The following is a 14,725-nucleotide window of genomic DNA, read 5'->3' as shown; positions in this document are numbered from 1 at the left end:
AAACAAAACTACCAAAGCTTCATTTGATACTCATATCATGCACATTGAGTTTGCGCCACATCTACTGACATCAAACGTTGTTAAAATAATTGGGAGTGTATGTAGTACTTTCATTTGGACCACTATGTACATAATGTAAATCCCAAGTTTCTGCACGAGTCTGCTTGATAAATGTAGTGCCTGATAATATGTCCGTCTATTATAACAGTGGTACAGCATGCATCAAAGATTATTCTGCGAATCCTTCCTTACCCACAGTGAGGAATCAATGGCTATAAGACTTTTAGAAAAAACCCAGTTTTGGCTTAAGGCAAGGCCGTGGCATCAGGGAAGCGATTGGATCTTCAACGAGAGAAGCCTGGAAAGCTCTGGAACAATGAAGTGCGGGAATGAAGTACTGTCAAGTACATGTTTGTTTTGTAGACTTTGAGAAAGCTTTTGACAGAGAGAGATGTGTGAATTAATATAAGCTGATGTCAGACATCCTGAAGATGATGAAAGTTGACCGAAGAGGCAGAAGATTGATAAGCCAAATATATATACATGGGGCAGAAACGGATAGGACTGGTCACATATTGAGGACTTTCGGACGTATGATAGACACAGTATACAGGACCAAAAGGAAAAAGAAAATGGGAATGTTGAATGAACCAAAGGATAGGTGGTCGTAAGGCGTGGAGTTCAGGGCAGGGTGACGGAAATGGGAGTGGACTAATTCCTTCTACACATGCGAGGATAGCCGTAACACGACTCTATACAATTACTATATAGGTAACAAAAGTTGAGGTACCACGGGCCAACCATCAGGGGTATACCACCCCTTCGGCCACTCATGTGCTACATATAGTTATAGGGCATATCTGGTGAAAATGATGTCCATTTAAATTTGGTATTCGTGGTAATACACTGGTTCCCTCGATGAGGCCTGGTGCAATCCTGATATACTGTTCATTTCCTGACTATCACTTGCCCTTTCTAAAGTGTCCAAAGGATCCAAACCAAAAGATGACGTCGTCGGATCTGGACCATACGTATGCGGCGAGGGTCTATCAATCCATTGATTACTTCCGTGCAAACTACCATGCATACTGCCGTGTATACTCTGACTCCCGTTTAAGGCTGCCTTGACAGGCATGTTAGTACGTCCTGCGTGTTTCTTGAGTTTACGTTGGGCAGCGGAGAGACTCTCTCGCTCACTTGATCTGAAGTTGTAGGCTCCTGCATTACGTGATACGTGTGTGCGTTTGTATCGATCACGAATTTGGGAATGATTGGCACTTGTGTTGATGAGAAATTGCACCTGTAACCAATGTAACAGAAAATATAAAATATAACCATAGGTCTATTTTAAATAATGTCATCTAAAATTTGACTATTATCTAATCTTTTACAATGTGCAAAACATGTCAGACAGTCAGGCTTTTAATACCATGAACACGCAATGTGCGTTTTTTTCACTTACTGCGTCCACACATACACTACCAGATTCTTATTGCTGTCGCCCAAGATGTACACTGCCACGCAGCTACTCCTTTTGTACTCTAGAGTACCGTCAGTGTAGCAGGGATTGAGTTTTAAGGCGTGCGAGTGCGATTCGCACGCGCCGCACGCCTGAAAATACGCCGAGGGGTGCGATTTTTCGCACACCTAAAAAAAAAAAAAAAAAAAATTAAGTTTTTTTATTTTTTATTCAGAATGTCCCTGGAACTTAAAAATGTCCCTGGAAATATTTTAAATTTTTTTAAAACTTGAAAAAAAATTACAAAGATTTCAAAAATTATAAATTCATGTTCAAAATAGGCAAATTTATAATTGATGTTCACATTACAACCTATTTATGAAGTAAAGAAGCATACAAAACAAATGCATTTTAAAATCATTCATAGATTATTATGTGAACATAATTTACAAATTTGCCTATTTTATACAAGAATTTATAATTTTTAAAATCTTTTTAATTTTTTTTTAAATTAAAAAAATTCCAGGGACATTCTAAAGTTCCAGGGACATTCTAGGGACATTCTAAATCCAAAAAAAAAAAAACTAATTAAAAAAAAAAAATTACAAATGACACTAGCAATAAGTCCAAAGTCCAGGGACATCTATGCAGTATACACCATTCATTACCCCAGAGCTTTTACCATGGCCATTTAAAAAAAGTACATGTATGTTGTCACAATTGCTAAGTTTTAGCTGAAAATGAAATCATAGTCATACACCAGTTTTGAAAAAAGCACACCTTGGTTTATTTAGGTGTGCGATTTACCGCAGCACACCTAAAAGCACACCTCAGGTTATCCAGGCGTGCGATTTACAGCACACCTGTCACATTGCAAAACTCAATGCCTGGTGTAGATACTCTAGAGTACACACATCGGATGTGCAGTGTGTTGATATCGGATCCACATAATGGAGATATCTTAGACAACAGTATACTGAGTGTGCCTCCTAAATTAATGTAAAATTTAAACAGGACAAAGCAGATTGAATCATTACATACACTGATACTGCACCAGAGTAGCCACAAAGTAGCAAGTAGCTGGGCAGCAGAGTACCTGTGAGGCCGGCAGCAATAGGAATCTGATAGTGTAAAAAATAATTGCCGGGAGGGATAATGTTAACCATCATGTTAACGTTCTAGCAAACACTACTTAAAAGTATTTCTTAATGTACATGGTGTATCAAACTGCTAAGAAGTTTTCAGTGATTATAGACAAGACAACCACATCAAAATGCAACATACGATTCACCTAATTGTAGATAAATGTTGTGAAAGGATGTCAACTCTATATTGTTGCAATTTCGATATGATCCAATGTTGCATTTGCAGGCAGCAGGCTTGTCAATAAACATGAACACTGACCGGTACCAATCATTTTGATACAGCCTGTATTGAGCCTGATTATCTCATTTTAATTCACAACACAATGTTTTGTTCGTTCGTTTGTGTTTAAGGGAGGAGACATTCACAATTCAACTTTAGCATAATTATACAAAAATATACATACCAAAGCTATCACGATGAGCATTGCGGATGCTAACACCAAGAAGTACAGATATCTGAGAGCCTGCAACGAACAAACATATATTTTAATGAATGTAACACCAATGCCAAAAACATGTAGTTTAACAAAAAAATTCAAAACCACATAAGGTCAATAGTAAACATGATCAAACATGACCAAACTGCCTAACAAGCAGAAATATTACCGGAGGTCCCGAGGACTGCGGTGAAGCTGCGACTGGCCCAGCAAGCCGACAGTGGATTTTAATCTCGCTCAAAGTAGCTCAAGGAAATGTAAACGGACAGATTCAAACGAACAACGACCTGGAAACAGAAAACGACCTCGGACTATAACAATGGAAAGAATAGCCAATTTGAATGTCAGTGGCTTAGGCCACAAAGAACCAGAAATTATCGAAACAATGGAACGATACAGAATCAACATCATGGGAATATCACACCCGACGAAAGGAAGATGATGAAGAGGAACTATCTTGGAAGATGAAGTTCGAGCTGTTGTGAAAGAAAGTGCCAAAATAAAGCAGCAGGTACTGACGACATAACAACCATGACAACAGAAGCAGAGTCTTCAATGCAGCATGGGAGGAGAGAGCAGCACCATATGACTGGCAAAAGTGTAAGAAGGAAGAGTGACTGTGAAAAATACAGGGGGCATATCCTTGCCGGCAAGATTTTTGCAAAGATCATAGAGAGCAGAATTCGCCCCTAGTGGAGCTGCAACTAAGTGAGACACAAAGTTGGCTTCAGACAAAACAGGGGATGTACAGGTGCCATTTTCGCGCTACGACAATTATGTGAAAAGTGTATCGAGTTCAACCAGGAACTGCACATGGTGTTCGAAGACCATGAAAAGGCTTTTGTCCGGGTGGACAGAGAACAGTTGTGGGCTGTAATGGAGGGCTATGGTATAAGAGGTCAACTGCTAGACAATGTCAGAGCGCTATATAAAGACAACAAATGTATGGTGAGAACCAGAAATGGCCAGTCAAAGTGGTTCCCAGTAACATCAGGGGTACGCCAAGGCTGTGTGCTGTCGTCACTGCTCTTCTTGATTTATATGGACAAGATCGCCAAGGAAGCAAATCCAACTTGTGGAGAAAATAAATGAGCTTCTCTTTGCAGATGACCAGAGCCTCATCCACAAGGACTCTGCAGGACCTCAAGGTCATACCAACAAACTAAATGCAGTATGTGAGAAATATGGCATGAAGTCAGCATAGCCAAAACAGAGACCCAAGGATATTGACATCACAAGCAAGCTAAAACAGACAAAGGAGTTTAAGTACTTGGGAAGTATCTTTTCTGAGGATGGAAGTATCACTAGAGAAATAGATACACGATGTCAAAAAGCCAATAATATCATTTACCAACTAGGCCCACTTCTTACACATCCTGCAATATCGATGGATACCAAAGCAAAAACTCATCGACCAACCCAACTCGCTGCTACCAGTGCCAAACATGTAACTGTAAGTAATAGTATAGCTCTGTAGTATGGACCAACGGCTAATAGTTTTGAACGTCGCCTCATGGTATATCTTACCCCAAGTGCACCATGTCCATGTATAGAGCTAGAGCGGAAGTCTAAATTCAATCTGTAGACATGGTAGATGCTGCAAATTAAATTACAACTTTCCCCCAGTCAATATCCAAGCTAGTTTTCCACCACCAGGAATCAAACCCGGCACCTATATTTACTAGAATCAGAAACTCTTTACAAGCTGCCCTTTTCGACTCTCAACACTGAAAGAACAACCCAAAAGCTCATCACCTGTGAAATGAGATGCCTAAGAAGAGCGGCTTAATAAGTCAAGGAGGGACAAAATCAGAAATGAGGATATTAGAAAGATGGTGGATGGTGAGCACCACACGAGTTACAGAATATGTTGCAAAACAACAAGTTAGATGGTTCGGTAACCTTATGCGAATGATCCCTAGCCAACCTGCAGCAAGAATGTATAACAGTAAAACAACAGGAACTAGGGCTAGAGGAAGACCAATGACGAGGTGGGCAGATGGAGTATAAAGGAAGTTCTCGCAAGACATGGGATTACCATGAGTAATGTTACGGTTAAGTTGCACATTGTAGCCTAAGATGAAGTGTAAGTTGTACTTTTGTCATTGTAAAGCGCTTTGTACATACTTATGCTAAGGCGCTATATAAATTCCGTTATTGTATTGTATTGTATTGTATTGTATTGTATAATAATATTGTATTGTATTGTAGCAGTGAGAGCAGTGAGGCTAACCGGCTCGCCCAGGAAAGAAGGTTACATTTCCCCCACGACGCTATGAAAGGCAACAGTGGTGGATAAAGTAAGTAAGTAAACATGATATATTATTGGGGAGTTGAAAAATACTGCTTACGATAAAACTCGGGAGTGTGGTGATGCATTTGCAAATTTCATTTTTGCAATATTAAGCATACACCAGCTTGCCCTTTGGATTTCTCACTCGCTTAAGGGATCCAAAATGAGCGTTTATTGCGTTTCGACAGTATTTTTTGTGGGACATGAGAGCACCTCAGACCTATCGAATTGCATTCTGAATACGAAGCATGTCTTTCTGATATCAAATAATTTTCATTTTTTAAAATCACAATATAATACAAATTTTATGACAAATTATAAAAATTTGATATTTTTCAAATTTTGATATATAACAGTCCTCGAAGTAAATTATATAAATCTAATGATATATTCTTAAAGTGTATGTAGCAGGGAGGAAAAAGCCGACGGTCAATTGAAAATTTTGACCTTTCATATTGAAGATATGGAATTTTTTTCCCAAAAAGACCAAAAAAATTAGGTGTTTTGAAAAAAAAAATCCATATCTTCAATACGAAAGGTCAAAATTTTCAATTGATCGTCGGCTTTTCATCCCACCTACATACACTTTAAGTATAAATCATCAGATTTATAAAGTTTACTTCAAGTACTGTTAAATATCAAAAATATCAATTTTAATGATTTGCCATAAAATGTGTATTAAATTGCGAATTTCAAAAATCAAAATTATTTGATATCAGAATGACATTCTTCGTATTCAGAATGCAATTCGATATGTCTGATGTGCTCTAATGTCCCAAAATAAATACTGTCCAAACGTTCATACCCCAGCCCTTAAGCTACTTAAATGCAAAACGTCTCATCTTTCTCTTATATATTGCATGAGATCACACATTATTATTGTTCTAGAGACAGAAATGGAACATATAACATGAAAATAGGGGGTCATGACGAATATGAGAGTAGGAAACATTGCAGGCTAATATGACTTCCTCAACTCAGGTATCAGTGGCACAAAGAAATTCCCTTGGAAAGAGCCCGCAGAACTGATCAAGATCAACGGATAATATATACGGTGTGCCATAAGTCTGTTCCTCCCCCATAGGAAAACCATTTTAACATGCTTGAAATTAAACTTACACAATTAATTTGATATTAATTTGTTACTGGTTATTGTTTTGGATTAATATAAATGTCACTTAGCAATTTATTTGAAGTTGTTGTCTTTTTATGGTCGATAACCTCCGAAAGTCTGCAAACCTCTGTTATTGTTGTTTTTTCATTGAAAATCAAGGTTTGCAGACCTTTAAATCTGCCATAACATAAAAAATTAGCTCTAAAATTCTAGAACAACGGCCGACATATTTTTTTCGCTGCAATGAGCCTTAAGGTTCATTGCAGCTAGTAGCCCAAAGGCAAATAAACAGAGGGGGTACTTCCATATTGAGGTTATGCTCCAGGGGAAGTCGGAATATAGGCGGAACGGACTTTCGACACACGGTATAGATCTAGAATGAGGTTCGTATAAGGAAATAAAAACAAAGTCTTGTAGGTAGTTTTAAGTGCTGTATCTTGAACAATAGCAACGTCACTGCCTTCAGATCTTTAACCCCAGTTTTAGCTAGCGGACTGAGTACAAAATGAAACTATAAATTAATACTTACACTATCTTCACAAACAGCTTCTAAATTTTGGCCACAAATTCTTGATCTTGACTCCAGGTTATCATAAGGCAGGAGACCTTAATGTATAAGAAATGTAAAACAAATTAGCAAAGATTGACTGAGAGCAGTTTCGACTTAATAAAAAATTAATTAGTAATTTTTCACTATCTTCACAAACAGCTTCTAAATTTTGGCCACAAATTCTTGATCTTGACTCCAGGTTATCATAAGGCAGGAGACCTTAATGTATAAGAAATGTAAAACAAGTTAGCAAAGATTGACTGAGAGCAGTTTCGACTTAATAAAACATTAATTAGTAATTTTTCAACAAATTGGTTGTAGAAGACATTTTATCTAACATACTTTCATCCAAGGATATGGATGTTTCGGTTTGAATGTGCAGAACTTTGTACAGAAGCAATGATATGAAGCGTAGAAGGAGCATTGCGATTTCAATGCAGAAGTTTGTGGGGCACCCGCTTTCAATGGGGTTCCATGGGTTGGATGAGCGCGCGTGAGTACAGTACACTTACCCCATTGTCGAAAATCCAAACAAACTGGACTTTCTTCCGTATCGAATCCCCTACATACACCCTTCTTCATGGCATGGAAGAATATTAGTGGTACCATAGAAAGACATGTTGCTACAAACCAACACAGGTACAGAACGTAGTTGATGACAAGGAACTGTGGAAGAAAGGAGCGGGTTTGGATCAGTTATTGTACCAAGATATGTACCAAAATATTAAACAACTAATACAATCGCATGGAAAAACAGTGGCATGCTCGTAAACCTGTTGTCTTGGGTTCGATTCCCAGGCGGGATCACTTTTTCTACTTGTCTCCTTTATTATTTGCGACGGCGAACCTGGTGAAAAATTATGTTCAATACAATCGCACTTGAAGGTATAATATTTTCACATTACGTGCCAACTGCATATAAAAAGATTATGGTTTGCACTTACCACATTGGTTTGGCATCTTCCACTTTTCCTGGTTCGAAACCGGCACATATATGAAGAGCGAGTCGAACCCGTGGCTAGGCAGCCTACTGCAAGCAGCATAATGGCAATTACAAACATTAATCCTACCACACAATACGTAGTAATCGTTATGGCGTCAAGCCTATGGAAATAAAACATTTATATTTCAGACAATATGTCCAATCGATCTATATCATGTATAAAGGCCTAAATATATCGTGACAGATATATATGAAAAATTTTTACAAATCTTAAATGCCAAAAAATGTTTTTAAAGTCAAAAGTATTCAACAAGTGAAAAACGCAGCTGCTTAAGAATCCCCTATTACCTGAAATGTTACTCTGGATGATAGAAACTCTTCGCAAAATGTATTTTTAATCTTTCCCCGGTTATAAAATATTTCATGTCGAATTCTTTTTGAGACATTGGACAACTAAAGCATAAAGATCGACCGACCCAACTCGTAAAGTCCGTCCGCCCGTCGAACAGGGTTTTTTTTCTCGTTTTTGGGGAGAGCGCACTTTGCATTGCCGCATGATTACAAAGAGTGGTTTGGTGCAACCATTGACTCAGAAACGTACGGAAGCGGCAAACTTATTGGTGCTAGGGTCTTCTGTTAGTGCTAAACAATGTTTTAGTGTATACTGTCCCATAAGCTGGGTGAAAGAAACGTTGCCGCTAAAATCATTAACTATATTGGAAGCCATAACAATAATTGAATGATCTAAGGATAGACACAATATAGAGTTGCGTTGCTAGCAGAAAATTATACCCAAAAATGATTAACATTAATAGCTGCTTTGATATGGGCAGAGACGATGAGAATTGGCCATTTATTAAAGATATGGACACGGGTTCAAATCCCAACAAAGTTGGTCTTGCATTTATTCATGAATCTTGCTATTTTAGGCTACTCACCAATCTCTGAGTGTGGAATCCAGATCCGTCCCTTGTATATATAGTTTAGCTCTGTCGGCTCCTACGTGTACAGAAGACAAGAAACATACGGTGCCGACAAGAAGCATAATGAAGGCTACGATTGAAGGCCATGGAAATCGAAGGCAACATTTGGCACAACATCCATGTGCTGAAGTAAACATAAAGACAATAATGTGTATTAAGCTAATTGAACAGACAGATTATTGCAGTTATAAAGCCGAAATGTACGATTTCCATGCTTAAAATAATAAAGGGTTCTGTCCATTTTGAGCCACAATAACAAGGTAAAGTGAAGGCTATTTTAGCCATTTAACGTGGAGCTCCATTGGGGTCTGAATATATATGACCAGGGATATGAGACATATGACAATAGCCTATGTCAAAATTGTTATGTTGACATGACAAACACAAAGAATGTGGCTGATTCCATTTATGTTTAAGTTGGGACATGTGTAAACATTACAAATGCCAAAAGACAAGGTTTCTTGAAGTTCTTTACTCTATAGGACAACTCGCACTCTTACCAAAAAATGACCAATGGTGCTATATTCTATGATCTTCTGCAAACTACCGTTTAAACTCCAAAAATGATATCCTACTTGTTATGGGAGATCTAAACGCAAAAGTTGTATGTTATTGCACACAATGTCATAGGAAACCATGGTTATGGACAAACAAATGAACGAGGAGAAAAACTGCTAAACTTTTGTGCAGTAAACATGATTGTATATAACAAACACAATGTTCAAACAAGAGTCAAAATGTCAGTGGACATGGGAGTCGCCAGACCAAATGACCCACAACAAAATAGACTATAGCCCTACATTATGATCAACAACCAATGGAAGACCTCAGTAACAAATGCGAGGAGCTTCCCTAGTGGATCAGATCATCAACTTGTGATTACAAATATATGCTTGAAATTCCATGTCAAAAGGAAGCCAAACTAGCCAAAACACTATGATATCTTCAGGCTAAAAAGCCCTGAACACAGGAGAAACTATGAGGTGGAAATAGGGGGAAGATTTGCCCCACTGCTGGAGCAATCAGACATAGACACTGAAACTATGTGGGTATAGGAATTAAAACAGCATTCAACGAAACATCAAAGAAAGTCCTTGGCAACAAAAACAGGACACAAAAAAAAAACATGGATTAGTGAAAAAGTCATTCATTTGGCCAATGAACGAAGTAGAGTGAAGGAAGAGAAAATAAAGGATCCAACCAAGAGAAGCATATACAAAAGCCAAGGGGTGCCGAGACCAAGATCTATGAGAAAAAGTTGACAATGCACATCAGGCTGCAAAGTCAAAAGAAGTGTACTCAACCATCAAGAAAATAACAAGAAAAGCCTCTACCAAAATGCAAACAGTCAAAAGTAAAGAAGGACACATTCTTACTGAATCAAAAGAAGTAAAGGAAAGGTGGAAAGAAAACTTTCAGGAACTTAACAACAAGAAGAACCCAACAGACGAGAAACTAACACAAAGTGTCCCTCAGCTGCCTAGCTGCAATAATCAGGCTGATAATCATGATAATAGAACCAGCCATACTGCGGGAGGAAGTTGAGAGTGCCATTAAAAAGCTGTCAGATGAGAAAGCCCCGGGATATGACAATATCACGGCTGAGGAAATCAAAGCAACAGGGAGCGCAGGGATTGAAATCCTGCATATGCACCAAAATATGGCACAACGAAACTTTCCCAGATGATTGGGGGAAGCTTATCACGCATTTTTACAAAAGAAAGATAAGCTTGACTGCAGTAACCACCGGGGATCAGCTTGCTTAGCCATGGATGCAAAGTAATTATACCCTTATTCTCCAACGCCAAATTATGAAAAGAACTGAAGAAATCATTTTTGAATCCCAGGATTAAAACCAAGGCGTTCAACTATAGACCAACTCTTCACCCTCATACAAATAGTAGAGAAGCATTTTGAAAAGAGGAAGGGCCTTTTCTGTTGCTACGTCGACTTCGAAAAAGCCTTTGACTCAGTGTGGCAGGAAGGACGTTCGTTGGAAGGCACTTGACTTTTTTGGTTTCCCCAAACAAAATCACCTGTCTCCTGAAAGCCATCTACAAGAAATCTGCAAGTACTGTCAGAGTAAACAGGGAACTAACATATTGGTTTACTACCCTGGGTGGAGTTCGCCAAGGATGTGTGATTTCACCGCAGCTTTTTAACATCATACAAGAGATGACTATCCAAGGACAAGTGATGAATAATCTACGATTTGCAGATGACATTGCACTCATTGCCAATAGTAAAGAAAACCTCCAGACACTAGTTAACCTCGTCCATCGAAGCAGCTCAGCTTTTAGACTCAAAATGAATATCTCTAAAACAGAAGTCCAGGCCATAAGCAGAGAGGACATCCATTTGAATATCACAATCGCCAATACTAAGCTTCTGCAGGTGGAGGAGTTTACCTACCTTAGAGCCATAGACGACAGAACAGTTTGGCGGGACATTGTGCCAGATGCCACCACTCAATCCCCAGTTGGGGTGGACGGCATAGATCAAGATAGGTCAAGACCAATCTGGACTCCTGCAATACATTTTTCGGACTTATAAACATTACCTGATTGGCATTAGTACCATGTACCAATGTGTCTCTGGCAGGAAGATGTTAATGATAAGGGGAACGAGTCTGTCAATCAGGTCATCCTCCTTTAATTATAATCTGGTCATCCACATTTAATTCTAATTTTCACAAATTAACAATATTTTGTCAATAGAATTGATGTAATGAAGATAGTTGCAATGGATCTGAGGAGATTTTTGCATTCTACTGAAATAACTGAATTTTGTTTTACTATTTGTGGTTCCTGAAATTAATAAATAGAAGAGAGACAATTGCGTCTATGCATGCTGTGGTAAATTTAACATAAGAATTGAAGATACACTTTTATTATTTTGATAGACATCAAAAAATAACTATTCTATTTTACATACAACGGCAAAAAATCCGATATCAAGAAGGAAATATTATATTTTCGTCTATTGCATTATAAATCAAGTTCATCACCATACCTAGACTTCTCCGTAGTCCACTTGCCATTGTGCATATTCAGAATTACCTTTGCATTTAAAACTCCGATTGTGTGCACAATTGATAGATTTTCCTGATCTATTCAGTCACCGTACGCCCTCTGTTAGCTTGATACCCAAGTATTTTTCGTGAGTAACGAAATAAAAAAGAAAAAAAAACGTGAGCAATTCTCCAAAATAAAACAGACTGCTAGAAAATCACTGGTAGGCATGAAGGGAGCCCTCTTTCAAAAAATATTAAAAAACAAAAGTAAGGCAGGACACAAATGAATGATCACTTAGAATGCCTACAACTAGATTTGTTTATAGACGATTTATTACATTATAATATCGAGATTGATAGGCCTATTTCTAAATTTCTCAAAATTCGACTATGGCATAGTCTACACCATACCTAACCGACAACTCTTTCGTTTTAACCATTAAAGATATTAATATAATGGTGAACTATATCATCGCTGGTGAAATGCGACCTTTGTACCATACCGTTGAAGATGGACGTGTGAAACAGACAACAATGGTGATGTAATTCGATCACACATAAAGAACAAAAAATTCCATTTCTTGTTGCATGTACCCGTTTTTTATATTTTTTTTAATGGATGTACTTACGATCGTCCTCCAACACAGAAATCGTTGATGCTCTCGAAGATGCCCTTGATCGCGTCATTGTCTTTTGATGTATAAAGTCCTTTTATTTCCGAGCAAATTGTCAGTTGCACGATTCCCGATACTTTTAAATTTTTGGCGGTAGTGACTGCTGGTTGGTAACTCCAATATTACAGAATGATGTTTGAATTCAAAATGTTATTGCGCTTACATATTGGACCAGTGTGAAGATGAAGTAAATTGGCGGAAAATGACGAATTTGAAATACCGATTTCACTAAAATTTTGTAGTTACGGTTTAGATACCATAATTACGTGCATCATAACATCAGAATACCGCGATAAATGAAATGAAATAGCTTTAACAAATATTGCAAGCGACTTTTGACCCCTATAGTAAATATACATTAGCGTTCGTCATAGCGAATAGAATGTGGACATTAACATTTTGCTCAAGAGTTTGCCATTTTTTTATATTAAAAATTATATCAATATTTTTTATATTACATATTGTTTTTCAAAATAGCATCCAAAGAATATGAGAATGAGAGTAGAGAGTAAGTAGTTTTATTAATGGTTTTACTTGTTTTGCAATGGCATTTTTAGTTTGGAACATGCTATATACACAGATATATGAAAAAAAGAATAAGATGAGAATTGTCTTGGTCTTTTTTGTTTGTTTATAAATTTGTCTTGATTCTTTGTTGAAATTGCATGAGTAATAACAGCAAGGTGCTCGTTAATGAGTGTTGATATTCTCATTTGGCATGTTTGGCGTTGCTAATCACGACCCAGAGCCCAATAAAATCATTATTGTGCTCATCATTATCAAGAAGAAATCATCAAACATTGAAATAATTATTTCCGTTTATATTGAAATCAATGTTATCTAGGTATATCAACAATGACTGGCATCAATAACCACTTCCTAATGCAGATGAAACGGAATAAAATACACCCAATTAGTTAATTATTAACTCCACAATCTACATCAACTACGGATTGTATCGCTCTCCCAGTCGCTTCTACATTGGTTCAGCGGAAGTTAAAATGCTCTCAGGGATGCAAATAAATCTAAGGCTAATAGACCCGGGGGCTAGCCCTGCGCCCGGCCGTAGTCCAAACTAAAAGGGGCCCTTGGCTAATGTACAGTGGGTAGGTGCTCACATTTACCAATTTATGTTGGATAGCTGGTACCATACACATTTAAGGTATCGAAGAAAAGTACAGGTCCCGTTTTTGTTTTGTTTTGTTTCAAAATGCGCGAGAAGCGGCAAAGTGCGAAAATAGAACAAAATAGTCGTCAAACATGTCAAATAAGATTAAAAAAACGATTTTTACTCAAAATAATGTCGGCCAAATACCCTGGATTATGAAGTCTCGAAAATAACATATAATTAACCCGGCCTTGAATGTGTTATGTGACAGTTATTTATTTAGAACTATAGACATCGGCCATTGGTTTAGAAATACACGTAGTGTCAATAAGTATAACGGGACAAAATTATGCAACAAATCTCAAAGCAACACTGCGAAATCTTTTCTATAATAAAACAACTTCACTTGTGCTGACATAAAAAAAAATGAATGGAAAGGCTAAAATGATAATTTTTCCTAAAAGTTGGTATTCCTTTCAATATTAATAATTACATGAAGTTGTACGGAACGTTTTTACTTAAGTGTCATCCAGAAAATTGGCGTCAAGATGAGATCATTGTTTTAACTAGTATACATTTATGGAAAGGAAATGACCAAACGAATTCAAATGTATCTTCCAAAATAACATATTTGTGAAAAAACGGCTCAGTTATCAACTCAAAGTGTTCAATCCACCATAACCATGATAACTAGTTACACTTACATTTCCAAATAATAAACGTTACATATTATTAATTTAGAGATACAAGCCTATTTACTTCTGTCTCATTTTTTTTCAATTAGGTCCTCAAATTTGGTTTATGGCTACATATATATCCTCAAAATTGGTAAAACATTGAAATGCAAATTTTGACCCATTTTGGTCCATATCTTGAAAATAAGCACTTTTCCCGGGTAATTCACAAGGTTTTACCTAAACTGAACATCACCCTCCCATTGTGTCTGCCGTTATTCAAAAAGGCTTAATGTCCAGCTGACTATATAGTTTCATTAAGTTTTGCCAGT

The 14,725-nt window shown here is 37.4% G+C and overlaps 1 protein-coding gene across 1 annotated transcript; it reads right to left on the bottom strand.

The window, feature by feature from the left end:
• Window positions 1-872: 872 nt before the first annotated feature.
• LOC140160134 (neuronal membrane glycoprotein M6-a-like) lies at window positions 873-12,885 on the bottom strand. Its single transcript, XM_072183412.1, has 8 exons — window positions 12,567-12,885; window positions 8,880-9,048; window positions 7,943-8,102; window positions 7,511-7,664; window positions 7,143-7,217; window positions 6,978-7,054; window positions 3,009-3,068; window positions 873-1,300 (listed from the first exon to the last, which is right to left on the bottom strand). The coding sequence occupies exons 1-8, from the start codon at window positions 12,622-12,624 to the stop codon at window positions 881-883; spliced, it is 1,173 nt and encodes a 390-aa protein (XP_072039513.1). The 5' UTR covers window positions 12,625-12,885; the 3' UTR covers window positions 873-880.
• Between the last annotated feature and the right edge of the window lie 1,840 nt (window positions 12,886-14,725).

The sequence above is a fragment of the Amphiura filiformis genome, chromosome 9 (assembly GCF_039555335.1).
Source record: "Amphiura filiformis chromosome 9, Afil_fr2py, whole genome shotgun sequence".
NCBI classification, from domain to species: domain Eukaryota; kingdom Metazoa; phylum Echinodermata; class Ophiuroidea; order Amphilepidida; family Amphiuridae; genus Amphiura; species Amphiura filiformis.
The sequence above is the reverse complement of the archived record's forward strand: the minus strand, read 5'-3'. Positions and strand labels throughout refer to the sequence as shown.